The sequence below is a fragment of the Gasterosteus aculeatus genome, chromosome 14 (assembly GCF_964276395.1).
Source record: "Gasterosteus aculeatus chromosome 14, fGasAcu3.hap1.1, whole genome shotgun sequence".
NCBI classification, from domain to species: domain Eukaryota; kingdom Metazoa; phylum Chordata; class Actinopteri; order Perciformes; family Gasterosteidae; genus Gasterosteus; species Gasterosteus aculeatus.
This window is the reverse complement of record NC_135702.1, coordinates 1,711,879-1,725,866: the sequence shown is the minus strand read 5'-3', so window position 1 is coordinate 1,725,866 and position 13,988 is coordinate 1,711,879. Positions and strand designations below refer to the sequence as shown.

Here is a 13,988-nt window from a genome sequence, read left to right as displayed (position 1 = left end):
TTAGTACACGTATATATTTACGTCTCTGCGTGCGTCGAAACACAAAACAACAACTTTTGTGAATTTTATTAAGAAAACAAAAACCATTGGACATGATAAAAACCAAGCACTACTGATGGAATAAATAAGTCAAACCAAACCATAAATCTGTACAAGTTCTAAAGTGAAACAAAATGGTCCCAAGGAAAAAAACATTTTATATCTCACAGCTCTTTTTTTTTTGTTTTTTGAACACAGTTATGAGCAAACTATAAGCAATCGGCTCAATCAGGTGAAAGCTACAGAACAGAAGTGAGATTCTCTTCTTTTGAGTGTACGTAATGCTTCTTCTAGCAGTTAATGTCGATACGATAGCATTTTAAGTTCCAGCGCTGCTGGACTGGGAATGAGGTATATGCTAATCCATCCTCGGCACCGAGACCTCCGCTCTCCTCGCTCTCTCCGTCCACGCGATAAAATCTGATCAAGTAATCGGACGGCGTGAAATATTCCTGGAAAGCCCCGGTTTGTGTCATGAAGTCATTGGTTTGCTGCGATTCGAGCGACTTCCGCCAATGAATCGCCAGTGGATGGTAATGAGCTAACATGGGTGAGGTCGTACATTAGAGGTCACAGGTCTGAATCCACACACATATGTGCATATACACATGCATGTATGTGTGCACACACAGGACACCGGGAGCTTGATGCCGTGTGTGGATTCAGCCAGCAGACAGCACCTTGAAGGAGGATCAGAACCACCGGACCCGTCTGTGGTGGAGAAGTAGTGGAAACCGGCCTAGCGGTTCTACTGGAGGAGGGGGGGGGGGGGGGCAATAAAAAGCCCCCGAAGTAGAAACGAGCCGGCGAGGGGAGCTTTGAAAAGTCCAGAAGATTAAAGGTTTTCCTCTCGGTAGTGTTCAGTCCAGTCTCCAAGTCGTTTTAAAAAGGGATCGCTCCGCAGGGGGGGTGGAGAGTGGGGGGGGCTTTTATGATGGTTCAGTAAATGACGCTACAGTCAGAGGATTGTTAGCTTAGCATCATGTCAGAAACAACTAATGACCATGTTATTTTGAAAGAATCGGTCCCCATGTAAAGAAACGACGTGTCAGACCAAACGAACACATGACGTCAGCGTCGTGTCACTCGATCCGCCCGCCAGCACCGATTAGAGCAACATGTAGTTGTACGCGTGTGTTGTAGTGGTACAAAAGCAGAAGACGAAGAAGACGGAGTAGCAGTTTTGCAGGGGGGGGGGGGTTCCAGGCTAGCTTTCCCATTTGTTTCCAGTCTCTATGCTAAGCTAAGCTAACGTAACCTGCATACAAGGATGATTCAACCCCTTGAAAATCAAAACAAAAGCTTTGCAGTTGATTATTAATATCATAAAATACTAAATAGTGATGATTATAAGGCAAGAAAAAAAAAAACGTGGCACCAAAGTTTAAATCCCGAACCTGTTTGACCTGAAAGGAGGCGACTCGAGGCCTCTACTCGGGTCGACCAGTACCGTCTTCTTCTTCTACCACAAACTAAGTGTAAGGAAGCGGGAACACGTGTGGATGAGAACTCTTCCTGGATGGAGAACAGAAGACGTCCACTACAGCAGCAAAATCTATCTGCGATCGACTGTGACAAACCATAACAGTGCATTGACCCTCCTGAGAAATAAACCCTAAACAAATACACAACATCAGACCAACAGGAGGCGAGTCGGGAGGGTTGAAGTGACGTGGTCTCAGGGTGGAGGCCCCCCCCGCCGCTCATCAGAGACCCGGTTAGCCTCTCGAGTATCCCGAGCTAAACCGCTGGCAGTGAAACGTTCTCAGATCAGCGACCAGCTCCCAGCTCAGACCCCCGCTGGGAACTCTTCCTGGTCACAGAGGCAGGTCAGTAGTTGGCCTGGCGGCGGCTGGGGCTCGGCTGAAGACCCCCCACCCCCACCCAATCCCAACCTGGAGACCCCCCCACCCCCCAAAACCCACCCCGGGGAGTTCGGAGCTTCTCTTGGCATCGGTGAAAGACGTGTGGAGAACTGGAAGGAAGCACGGAGGGGGACCAGCGAATAGAGGTAATATCCATTCTCTCTCTGTGGCAGAGGAGTGTGTGTGTGTGTGTGTGTGTGTGTGTGCGTGTGTGGGTGTGTGTGTGTGTGGGTGTGGGGGGGGTCCATTAGCCCTAATTTATCTAGAGTTAATAGAAGGAGGGGGAGGGGAGGAGCAACGACCCCAAACATTTAACTCTCATCAAAGTCCTGAGAGGAAGGCTCCACTTTGCTCTTCTTGGTGGGCGGGGCCTCCTCCTCCAAGTCCTAAAAGAACCAATGAAAACACTCCATTTAATAATAATACTATTTATAACAAAAGAACATCAGATGACTATTCTCAAAAACTTGAACTTGCTGCTTTATTTTTTCTGCCCCTCAGAATTCACAAACTTTTCAAGTCAATATGAAAGAAGGCGTATTAAGGAAAAAGTTAGTTGATTTGATCTGAACAAAAAATCTTTTACTGTGAGCAAAAGTTCCTCTGGATTCAGAGACAGAAGGAAGGATTCAGGTGATCGATTTATCTGTTTTACATTTATAAAAGCTAAAAAGTCATCCAAACAGACTGAACATTGACTGAATATCAGCGGCTACGAACTGAAAAGGGAAAAAAAAAGTTCTTTATTTCACGGCTCTATAAAATGTGGTGGCGTTCGTACCTGAGTGGCTTTGCTGTCCGTGGAGTCCTTTTCCCCCGAGGACACACCGTCTCTCTTGGCGCTCGGGGCTCTCTCTGAGGTCTCTGATGAGGGGGGGGTCTTACCTGGGGAGTGCAGAACACGTCACAACACGTTTCTCACGCGGCTCTGCAGCGCCCCCACGTGGCGGAGAGGAGAACTTATTCAAGTTCTTTTGATTTCTTCAAATTTTGCTGGTTGGACGAAAGAAACTGAAATTGTCCCCTCGAGGGCTCGTTTTAAACTGAAATCTTCTCATGGGATAATTCCTATTTTCATGTCTGGCTCCAGGTTATCAGGTAAAGACGAATCAAAGATAAAAGAATGATGAGCAGCTTCACTTTAACTTCCTGACACAAAGCAGGCGGGACATCAGAAGGGATTTGCAGTGTTTGATGATTTATTTATTAACTTTAACTTTTTAAAATAATTTCTCGCTGCATAAGAGACAATAACTGTGTTATAACGTTACTAACGACCAGCGTGTTAACTTTCCATCAGGGGAAAACCAGAGAGACAAAGTTGTCAGTTGAAGCCGTATTTAACCGAGCGGAAGCCCCACCCACTTTCTCTCAGCGTGACGCTATTGGTCGCCACGGAGACAAAAACAGGAAGTGACCGATCAGCTGTCGCTCTACGACCTGTCCACCGGAGGAGATGTTTTAGGTCAGGTTACACCGCCGTGTGTGTGTGTGTGTGTGTGTGTGTGTGTGTGTGTGTGTGTGTGTGTGTGTGTGTGGTCTCACCGCGCTTGCTGTCGGGGGGGCTCTGCTCGGCCTTGGCCTCGCTGCTGTCGCGGTGAGACGTGGCGGCGGGCTCCGGCGCCGGGCTGGTGCTACAACTGTTCTCCTGTTTCACCGGGGACGAGTCGGCGATGGAGCTCTGGTTGCTGTTGTCATCTAGAGAGAGAACGAGAGACATGGAGAGACATGGAGACACATGGGAGAGACAGAGGCGCGTTAGTTGGTTCCCATCTGACACAAAAACATTTTCTTTAAAGTGTCCTTAACGGATTATTAATGTTAATAATTAATTTAATAAATGTGACAAGATATGAATAAAAATGCGGAAGTTTGTGTGATTATTTTAAAAATCCACAAGTCCACGAATGATCCCTTTGTCAAAGTAGGAATATTTTTCAAGTTCCTTTATTAAAAACGTGAAAACTATATCTGGTGTTTGTAGAGGTGCGTCTGCATGCGTCATTTCAGATGATGATGATGATGATGATGATGAGGGTTACTCGGGGCGTACCGTGCATGTCCATCATCCCCGGAGACGAGCTGTTCTCCGGGGTCGTCAGCTCGGAGCCGTATTTCTCATCTTTGCCCTTCTTCTTGTTTTTGTTCTTCTGCTGGGGGGGTCGGCGGGTAAAAGGTTCAGAGTTTTTAAACACAGGACAGAGAAAAGCGATTAACGGGTCTTGAACGTCGGAGGTTCTCCGGACTCACGTCGTCTGATTTGGGCTCCGTCACCGGGACCCACTTGTAGATGCGGAGGGACGTGTCCCCCACCGTCACCCACTTCTTCTCCCTGCGTGGGACAGAAAGAAACCAGCTGGTTGTTTAATCGCACAGCAGATTATTTATGCTTCATCTCTTCACCCCGAGTCAAGGAGGAGAAAAGTGAACGCTACGAATGCAACACAAAGACACTTCAGTGATTTTAATGTTCCAGCTGAACCACTTTGTTAAAACCGCCATTTTATTTTCCCAGAAGCAATTATAAAAGCGTTAAATCACTTGCGTTGTCCCCAAAAAAATCCAGAGATATTACATCTATAATGATATTAAGCAAATAGTTATATTTTAGAGAGTAGAGCTGGTGACTGTTTGGCTTTTTTCACTAAACAAATGACCTTTGTGAGAATGGAAATACTGTGATTAACACAGCAGGAGAAATTATGATGTTAACAATAAATAGACTTTAAAATCATTATGTCTCAATATAATGGTTGTTTCATGTTGGTACAACACTTCACACTCCTTTCAATATCGTATTGTGTAGTCTGAAATGTAGTGAAATTAAAGTATAAAATGTTATCAAATAGAATGACTCGAATTAAGTAACGTTAACAAACGAAAATGTACTTCTTGTGGTGAAAGTCAATAAAAACTTCTAACGCTAGTTTAGCTAACTTAGCATACAGTGTGGGCTTAAATTACATCAGCAACACAAGAGATAAACCACCCTCCAAAAATATTAAATCAAAATGTTAAGTTATCATATTTGTACCGTAAAGCTTACGATTAAGTTAAGTGACGTCTTTTATTTTGAAATTCAGAGACAACCGTTAAATAAACGTTATTTTCAAAACCACCAACTTCTGCTGACTTTGACCTGGGGACGTTCGATTAAACCGCCTGATAAAAACAACAACACTACACCATATAAATGCTCCCCCGGGGCGGAGTTACGCACCTAAATAAAACTAAACAAAGCACCCTCGACGTGAAACGTGTTATTATTCGGTCCGAAGTGTGTGTTTAAAGTGTGTTTTAGTGTTAAACGTTGAGGCTACGTGTTAGCCTACTTCCCCTCTCCCCAACCCCCACCGAGCCGCCCTCTCCACCGGCCCCAAAGGGCGACTCAAAGCGCTTCATTTAAACTCCACGCGGACTAAACTACTCAGATATCGTTCTCGACGCGGTTATTGCGGGTTTTATCGCCGCCCCCCCCAGAAAAAAGGGGGGAAACCACGCCGCCGGGCGCTGAACAACGAGCAGCAATGGCTTCATGTGACTGCAACGAAATGGCTTCTGGGTTCAACCCTTTCTGTGTGTGTGTGTGTGTGTGTGCCGTTAACGGAGGAACAAACACCGGGCTACGTGCAGTACGACGGGCTGCGGCGGTGAACAAGACTAGTGCGCCCCGGTGCACCTGAGCCGCCGGTTCATCTGCCGTGAATCCCCCCCTCGCTCGTTCAAATGCCTCCTCCGTCTCATCCCTCGCTGCCTTTCCCTCTCCTCCCCCAACAAGCCTGTTTTCCCTCTCGTGTTAGATAACGAAGCCTGGCTTTCTTTTCCCTTTCGCTCTTACCATTTCCGTACTTTCTCAATAGCGGCCATGACCCTCTTGATGTCATCTTTCGCCCTGCTCCGGGTCTCCGCGCGCACCGACCTGCCCGACATTGCCGCGGTGGGTTTAATATATTTTTTTAAAGCTCGCCGGCAGTTCAGACACAATGCAAACAGTAGAGCGCACAGAGGAGCTACTGCGCATGCGCGGGCTGGTCGAGCAGAGGGGGGCGGGGGGAGCGGCTGCAGCTGCACTATGAAGACGGATGTGTCTCCATGCTGTGTGGGAACAAAGACGGCAGCTCTCACTGCTAAACACTACTAGTTTCTGTTGGGGGGTTTGTTGTCCGTCAGCTGAAGCGGGGACACGCGGTCGGATGCTTTATTTAGGTAAACATAAAAGTACTACGTCACCGTGAAACATAGTCAGCGTCGTTCGGGTGATACTCGACCAACTTGTTAACCACAAATAAACGAAAGATGGGCTCGTCATACATTCTTTAATATAATGATCCCAACATTTGTTTATTTCCACTAATTCTATTAGAGCTCTTTGTTTTGTAGATAGAACGATATGTACTTTTTTCACCCTCGTGTAATTTGTTTGAAGCAGCAGCAGGCAAAGTTACAGAGTAGACGTACAATATTAAAAATGCTCTATACACAGTATTGAGCATACAAAGTGTATATACAGTGAACTAGAAGTATATACAGTGGAATTCATTAGGTATTAAATGAACTAACTAAAACATTGGAAAGGTGAATGTCAGCCGTCTTCATGTGAAACAAGGGTCAGTTCAAGCAACCGCCTCAGTTCAGTAGGACACATCCATAAGTCTTCAATCTTCTCTTGTATAGTTTTTATTTTTTCCATTATTTGTCTTATTTCATTTTTGTCAAAGTAACTTTTTTTGTCTTCCAAAGAACTAAAAATAACCAAAATGAATCTAATCTGCTTCTCGATGGACACACGGGAGAAGTTTCGGTCGGTTGCACCCTCTGAACTCATCGCCAGATGTCTCCAAATTCGGAACACTGGTCCTTTAAGAACGTGTAAAGCTTTTTATAGCTTCAACAGCAACACAAAGTAGAGCAGTGGAAATTGAAACAAAATAAACATATGAACAATTTGAATGATAAATAGTACCACAATTAATAATTAATAAATCATGTTATCTAAATTATAAAATCAGAAGTATAAACAACTTTAGGCTAAATTATTTCACCCAAATGTAAAATAATCCCAATATTGCCGACAGCACCTGAAGAGGGCGCGACGTTCTGAGCGGAAAAACGTTCTACGTCATCACTCCGCGACACGTCAACACTCAGCTCGTCGCTCGTAACGCCGTGCAACTCGGCGAATAGTGACGATAAAACTTTCTACAGATTAAAGAATATTTTGAGGCATCTTTTAATAAAGTGTTGCCGACATTGTCGATTTACAACTCATTTTATTTTTGTTTCGTATAACATTTGTTTTGAACGAAGCAGCTTATTTGGCATGTGCCAAAATTCCCGGTGTTGATTAATTAATTAATTAAATAACAATCATCATCTCCGTTATTCGTTGTAGAGACTGCCGCGCGAAGGCTCTCCCGCCGCTGCCAGGATGAATAAAGAAGGTACGCTGGTTCCCCTTGTCCACCTTTCCCCCGGCGTCGGGGGTTAGCCGCTCGCTAACGTGTCGCTCTGGTCCGTTCAGAGCTGGTGGAGTACTTCAGGGCGCAGATGAGGACCGACCCGGACATGGCCTCCGCTGTGGCCGCTATCCGCACCCTGCTGGAGTTCCTCAAGAGGGACAAAGGTGTGTGTTCCTCCACTGTGCTCACCCATGTTCCTAATAATATTAATAGTTAATAATATTCCTGCTGCATTGTAACTCCTTTTATATCTTGTTGGCTACTTTAATCCACATCAATGGATCTTCTATGGATCTTCTCTCTCTATGGATATTCTATTAGATCATAGTACAGTAAGAAGTACAATATGTAGCTCAGAATGGCGTAGAATCACCCCCACCTTTAATCTGAACCTCCTCCCCCCTTCAGGTGAGACCATCCTGGGCCTGAGGGAGAGCCTGACGTGGGCCACCGACTGCCTGACCGGCGTGGACTCGTCCGTGGCCGTGTCCTCTGGAGGAGAGCTCTTCCTGCGCTTCATAAGTCTCACGTCCCTGGAGCACGAGGTGGGCGTCTAACATCTCGCTTCCCTTCGTTTCTTTGCTGTTGTGATACAACGAGAGACTTTTGTGCTTAGAAAAGAGAGACGTTGGAAATCACAAGCGTCTGGATTTCATCCTGGATGTTGTGGTTTTCAGGCGTTCTTCTTTAAAGCTGATCATGAAATTGTGATTGCGTCTTAAAAATAAAAGCTTTATTATTCTCCAGCATGAATACACTTGAGTCAGTTAAGGGATTAAATTAAATTAAATTTAGAGATTTGCAGTAAGTGATCAAGCTTTTGTTTTAAATGCTCAGTTTGTTGTCATTATTTCTTTACTGTTGTGGGCTTAAAGCAACTAAAGGGGGAACCACGAGAGGGTCTGAGCCTCTACAAGGTGTGTAAATAAAAGCCAGAATAACTTTAGTCTCTCTGTCCGTCAGGATCTGTCTCGCTGTAAGAAGGTGATGGAGGAGAGGGGCGAACTCTTCCTCGAGAAGATCTCCATGTCCAGAACCAAAGTGGCTAAACTCTGTCACACCTTCATCAAAGACGGTGCTGTGAGTATCGTTACACGCGTGTTGCTTTGTTGGTCAGTGAAGCTTCATCAACTCAGGAAACCTCATTATTAAGCTAATAACCATATATTGTAGATGAAACTACCCAAAAGTATACAAACTAGGAAGAGCTCCACTGTTACAGGTGAGCAACACATTAATGAATAAACATTTAGGATTGAGTTATTTAATATATTAACTACCAAAGTATTAAGAGTTAAGTTATTAGAGTTCTTATTAGTACTTTATTATCTTTTGTTGTCATTTATTATCTCACACACACACTCTTCAGGCTGTGACTGGTTCTTCTTTCTTTAACACGCTCCTCTTGAAGAAAATCCTCACTCACTCGTACTCCCGAGTCGTCCTCCGGGTGTTGGAGAAAGCCGCCGCCGAGAAGAAACGCTTCTCGGTGTACGTGACCGAGTCGCAGCCGGACTCGGCCGGGTGAGTGAATGTGCACTTTTATTTTGAAGGGACACACACACACACACACACACACTCACTCACTGTTTCCTTCTCCTCCAGGCGTCAGATGGCGGACGCCGTGAGAAGTCTCAAAGTCCCAGTAATCGTCGTCCTGGACGCCGCCGTCGGGTGAACACATTCAACCATCGAGTGGCAGCAGCGTCACGTCATCGTCGACATGAACTATAAAGCCGGGTGTTTTTTTGACATTTGCGCAGGTATGTTTTGGAGAAAGTGGACCTGGTCATCGTGGGAGCGGAGGGAGTCGTTGAGAGCGGAGGGATCATCAACAAGGTGAGTTTCAGCGAATCACAAATAGCTCACAAGTTTCAAGTTAAAAAAAAGTCGTATTTCTGATGGTCCTTTGGAGAAATATTCAGACTGTTTAGTAAAAGTTTATTGTTCAGCGTTTTGTTAAAACAAGGTTTTCTAAATGAGTCGAGCTGAAACAGAATGAGGGATCGTTGCTTTAGAGAAGAAAGAGACTCATCGTCTCACATTAATGGCAGATTTAAACCGTTTTAAATAGAACAATGAGGCAGAGTAAACGTACAAAGCACTGATCCTTGGGTTGAACACACGACCTTTTGACCTCTGCCGTTGCAGATCGGCACCTATCAGACGGCCGTGTGCTCCAAAGCGCACAACAAGCCGTTCTACGTCGTGGCCGAGAGTTTCAAATTCGTCCGCCTCTACCCGCTCAACCAGCAGGACGTCCCCGACAGGTTCAAGGTGAGCATCTTCCCGCCGGGGGCTTCGTGGTGGTTGTTGTTGTTGTTGTTTACGAGCTTTTCTCTCCACAGTACAAGGCCGACACGCTGAGGAACAAGGCCAACCTGTCGGAGGAGCATCCCATGATCGACTACACGCCCCCGTCCCTCATCACCCTCCTCTTCACCGACCTGGGGGTCCTCACCCCCTCGGCCGTCAGCGACGAGCTCATCAAGCTCTATTTATAACTCAATAAACGTCTCTCACGGGGAACACAAATGTCACACGGTCTGATTGAATGCAAGTTGAACGCGGCGGGTCACGCCTCCTCCTCGCCCGAGGCTCCGCCCCCGTGGATTTTGTTTTTTGGTTTGGTCGTTATCTGCTTCTCAAAGTCCTCCTCGCTGATTTTCCCCTTCTTGAGCCTCTTGAGGATTCGAGTGTCATTTAAGAGCTCCTTCATGTCCTCGTCCTCCACGTCGGAGCCCTGCCAGCAAACCACAGCTGTGAGTCGAGAATAAATCAAAGCCTCCGATTTGTCGAGCAGGATTAAAAAAAAAGGCCACAGTACCTCTTCGTGCTTCCTCTTGGCCGACCTCTTCTTCCTGCGCTCCGTCTTGGTCTTCTGCTTGGACCAGGACTTGTTCTTGATGAAGTTCCTCTTTGGGAGCGGCGGCCTCTCCTTCAGCTCGGCCAGCATCTTCTGCCTCAGCTTCTCGCGGTTCTTGTCCTTGTAGCGGATGGTGTCCGTGTCCAGCGCCGCCCCGTCGAAGCCGGGGAACGTTTTCCCCTTCAGCTCGGGCATCTTGGGCATGCGGAGGAGGGCGAAGCCGCGGGCCAAGGTGGAGAAGTTCAGATCTGGACAGAGAGGCGGCTAAGTGATTAGCATTGAGCTGAGCGCCGCGGGAGGCGGAGCGCCCGTTTCTCACCTTTGACCCGGAAGATGAGGCTGCACTCGTGTTTGGCGTACGCCTGCACGAAGGACACGAAGGCCCTCATGCCGCGGTCGAACATGGCCCGGTCTGCCAGGGACATGGCCTTCACCTTGGGCAGCACGTCCACCACTTCCTCAGTGAGGACCATCTTCTGGAGGGGACACTGGGGACACGGCCGGGGGACACACTTCAACAATGGTATTTGGGAGGGGGTGACCTTTGACCTATGCGGCTAATAAAATGCTGGTTGAAGGCAAATAAAAAAATAAACTCACTTTCTGATTGATGGACAAAAAGTTGACGTAGGACTCTTCCATCGGCAGCAGAAAGACGAGGGCGTTGCCGTGGTTACCGATGCGAGCTGTACGTCCACAGCGATGCACAAACGCACTGAGACAAATAAACAAAATAAAATCTATGACATCATTTAGACCCTAAAGATGTCATTCAGAGTAGAAACAATGGCATCTTTTCCTGTTCAGGTGGATCAGAAAGATTTGACACTTTAAATGTAATTCCTGTTAATCCTGGAAAAAAAGAACTAGGTTTTTACATACAGAAAGTAGATGTTTTATATCTAGGCATCAAGTTGTCACGTTAGGGTTGAAGTTAAGGAAGCGATGTTTAAGTCGAGCCTGATAAATAAAAAGTTGCGTCCACAGCTCAATACACAGTAATATTTAATATTCAGGGTGCCGGTAGTTACTCACCTGGCGCTGCTGGGCGGATCGTACTGCAGCACCCAGTGCACGTCGGGGATATCGATCCCTCTCGCCATGACGTCCGTGCACACGAGGATCCCACTGCGACGCAACGATGAAAAACCACGTTGAAATGCACACGAACCTTCTGGGATTTAGTGCCATTATTTGAGCACACAAACCTCTTCAGGGCCCGGAAGTCGGCGAAGATCTTGTTGCGTTTGTTCTTCATCTTGCCGTGGATCGCGTGCACGGTGACCTTCTTCACCAGAGTCTCCAGAGCGCGGCCGAAGTACTCGACACACGCACACGTGCTGGAGACCACACAACGTCCTTACTGATTACAACGCGCAAACACAGCGCGCTTGTTCTTAAATCTGCAGGTGGAACTGAACTTATTTTATTCCACTTTGTGTTGCGGTTCTATTTGTCAGCACAAACATGTTTAACGTACCTGAAGAAGACCAGGTGCTTCTCCTGCTTGTGTTGCCGTAGAAACGCCACCAGGTTGTTGAACTTGTTCTCTGTTCTGCAGATCTGAAAAAGATGTCCTTTGTGCATCATTACATTTCTTTTTCTGGGGTCTGACTGATGTGAAACAGATCGTTTGATCAGATTAATACTTAATAAGACATAAAACACATAATAACATTAAAGCGGCGCGTGCGTGTGACTCACCGTGAAGTAGTTGCAGAGCCTGGACGGCGTCTTCTGCACCACGGCGGACTCGGCCACGCCCTTCTCCTTCACCGTGATGCGCACCGGGTTCCGGAGGCCGGCCCTCACCAGCTTCTCCAGCTCCTGAGTCTGAGTGGCCGAGAACAGACCCGTGCGCCGCTGTTTGGGCAGGTGGGCCAGGATGGTGTTCAGACTGCACACACACACACACACACACACACACACACACACACACACACACACACACGGTGTGTAAGCGGCACGAAGGACCTTCAGGGCTCACGTCTTCTCCCATAACGATACAAAAAAAACCGCTTTATTTCAGCACCTGGCTTCAAACCCCATGTCCAGCAGGCGGTCGGCCTCGTCCAGAACCAGGACGTCCAGACTCCTGACCGAGCTCGCCAGGTCCAGACCGTCCGGCTTCCTCCTGAACATGTCCTCCAGGCGGCCCGGCGTCGCTATCACAATGTTCGCCCTGAGACACCAAGAACAGACCGGGAGACACGGATGTGTTGGATCTGACCGCTCGGCGTGGTCGTTTAGAGGGGGACGTTTTCCTTCATAACCTTGTAATCTTGATGGTTAGACAAGGAGGGAACTTACTCTTGTGTACGTTCTGTTAGCTTAGCATAAAGACCGTCAACGGCTCTGTACAAAAGTGAAAAGGCTCGTCATTAGGACGTCCCATCTCACCCGTTCTCCTTAAACTTCTCCACGTCGTCTATCGGGTTGGTGCCGCCGATCAGCAAAATCTGCCTGGAAAGAAGAAAAGTACAAGAAGCATTTGAAAAACTTTAAAAAAAGACGGGAAACTAATATCTAAACGGTCTTCGGTGACTTTGTACTCACGTGAACTGTGGAAACTTGCTGGTGAAGAGCGCCATCACTTCACTGATCTGAAGGGCCAGTTCTCTGGTGGGAGTGATGACCAGAGCGCCCACCTGGGCAACAAACAAACAAACAAACAAACGTCATTTAGGGCCTCGGCGCCCACCGGAGGAAGAGGAGAGGCAGTCCGGAGCCTCACCTGCATCTTCTTCAGCTTCTCTTCTCTCCTCAGGAGCAGCTCGATGATGGGGATGACGAAGGCGAGCGTCTTCCCGCTGCCGGTCACCTGACGGTCCCGGAAGAGGAGCAGCAACGGCAAACAATTAATAGTTTACATGCAGATACATTAATGAAAGAGGAATGCTGGAGGTGGCTTTTTTTCAAACAACCTGGCAACCCAAAACTTACATCTTTATTGACGTCTTAATAACTGATCTATAGCTCATATTCAATAGGTGTGGTGTACTGGTACACCTGATTTAACTGTATTACTATGATGTGTAGCAATACCACAGTGTACAAATACTCAGTATGAACATCTATGTAGGTCACATTACTGGATAATATATTCATGAATGTGTTAATCAGGATGGAGGTACTTTTAAAGGCTAAATATACTAAATACTTTTTCAAAATAGGTTCATCGTGAATGTTGTTAAAGTACATCCTGTCTTAATCAAAGTACTAGTGCCGTTACGTCACAGTTCTCAACACTTACCGCCTCCGCAGCGACGTCCTTGTTGCTCATGAAGAGCGGGATGCACGCGGACTGGAAGGGAAACGGTGGTCAGACGGTGCGTTCAATGACCAGTGCTGTTTAATAAGAGATTTAGTGTTTCACGTGTCGCACAGAAGCATGTGTCACGTGTCTCGTGTTACCTGCACGGGTGTCATGTGCGTGAACTTAATTTCCTCGAGCGTTTGTAAAATGCCCTCGGTGAGTTGAGTCGGTAAACTGTCCCACGTCCCTTCTGTCGAGTTATTCATGGTGGAAGCGGCGCGTTGGGCTGAGCTGGATGCTAACGTTGTTAGCCGCCGCTCGGCTGCGTCTCTTCTCCCACCACGATGTGCCGGTTTCCGGGTGCGTTGATGTTTACAGCCCGGGTGGGAACTGAAGCACTGTCAAAAGTACCGCTTACTTTTTTTTATTTACCGATTATTATACATTATACCACTTTGTGGGAAAAAATCATTTCGTAAACACCACTTTGTAGTATATTACTA

General features: G+C 46.9%; 3 protein-coding genes across 6 annotated transcripts; 1 reads left to right on the top strand and 2 right to left on the bottom strand.

Moving 5' to 3' along the window:
• Positions 1-51: 51 nt before the first annotated feature.
• Positions 52-5,960, bottom strand: bcl7a (BAF chromatin remodeling complex subunit BCL7A). Of its 2 annotated transcripts, none has more exons than XM_040197511.2 (6): positions 5,743-5,960; positions 4,155-4,236; positions 3,958-4,057; positions 3,450-3,602; positions 2,686-2,789; positions 52-2,290 (listed from the first exon to the last, which is right to left on the bottom strand). In XM_040197511.2, the coding sequence occupies exons 1-6, from the start codon at positions 5,832-5,834 to the stop codon at positions 2,216-2,218; spliced, it is 606 nt and encodes a 201-aa protein (XP_040053445.1). In that variant the 5' UTR covers positions 5,835-5,960; the 3' UTR covers positions 52-2,215. The 2 variants fall into 2 exon arrangements, with proteins under 2 accessions (XP_040053445.1, XP_040053444.1); XM_040197510.2 differs by having other exon boundaries at positions 3,958-4,054; positions 5,743-5,930.
• eif2b1 (eukaryotic translation initiation factor 2B, subunit 1 alpha) lies at positions 3,297-9,903 on the top strand. 3 transcript variants are annotated; one of them, XM_078088762.1, is made up of 10 exons: positions 3,297-3,369; positions 7,297-7,345; positions 7,426-7,527; positions 7,772-7,908; positions 8,327-8,443; positions 8,775-8,887; positions 8,969-9,037; positions 9,127-9,202; positions 9,515-9,640; positions 9,712-9,903. In XM_078088762.1, the coding sequence occupies exons 2-10, from the start codon at positions 7,333-7,335 to the stop codon at positions 9,865-9,867; spliced, it is 909 nt and encodes a 302-aa protein (XP_077944888.1). In that variant the 5' UTR covers positions 3,297-3,369; positions 7,297-7,332; the 3' UTR covers positions 9,868-9,903. The 3 variants fall into 3 exon arrangements, with proteins under 3 accessions (XP_077944888.1, XP_077944887.1, XP_040053421.2); XM_078088761.1 differs by lacking the exon at positions 3,297-3,369 and adding an exon at positions 5,972-6,110; XM_040197487.2 differs by lacking the exon at positions 3,297-3,369 and having other exon boundaries at positions 6,979-7,345.
• On the bottom strand, positions 9,284-13,877 carry ddx55 (DEAD (Asp-Glu-Ala-Asp) box polypeptide 55). The gene is made up of 14 exons (XM_040197404.2): positions 13,644-13,877; positions 13,483-13,533; positions 12,964-13,050; positions 12,786-12,877; positions 12,630-12,692; positions 12,262-12,411; positions 11,934-12,126; positions 11,710-11,792; positions 11,438-11,569; positions 11,265-11,357; positions 10,830-10,944; positions 10,549-10,717; positions 10,191-10,477; positions 9,284-10,106 (listed from the first exon to the last, which is right to left on the bottom strand). The coding sequence occupies exons 1-14, from the start codon at positions 13,749-13,751 to the stop codon at positions 9,939-9,941; spliced, it is 1,791 nt and encodes a 596-aa protein (XP_040053338.2). The 5' UTR covers positions 13,752-13,877; the 3' UTR covers positions 9,284-9,938.
• Between the last annotated feature and the right edge of the window lie 111 nt (positions 13,878-13,988).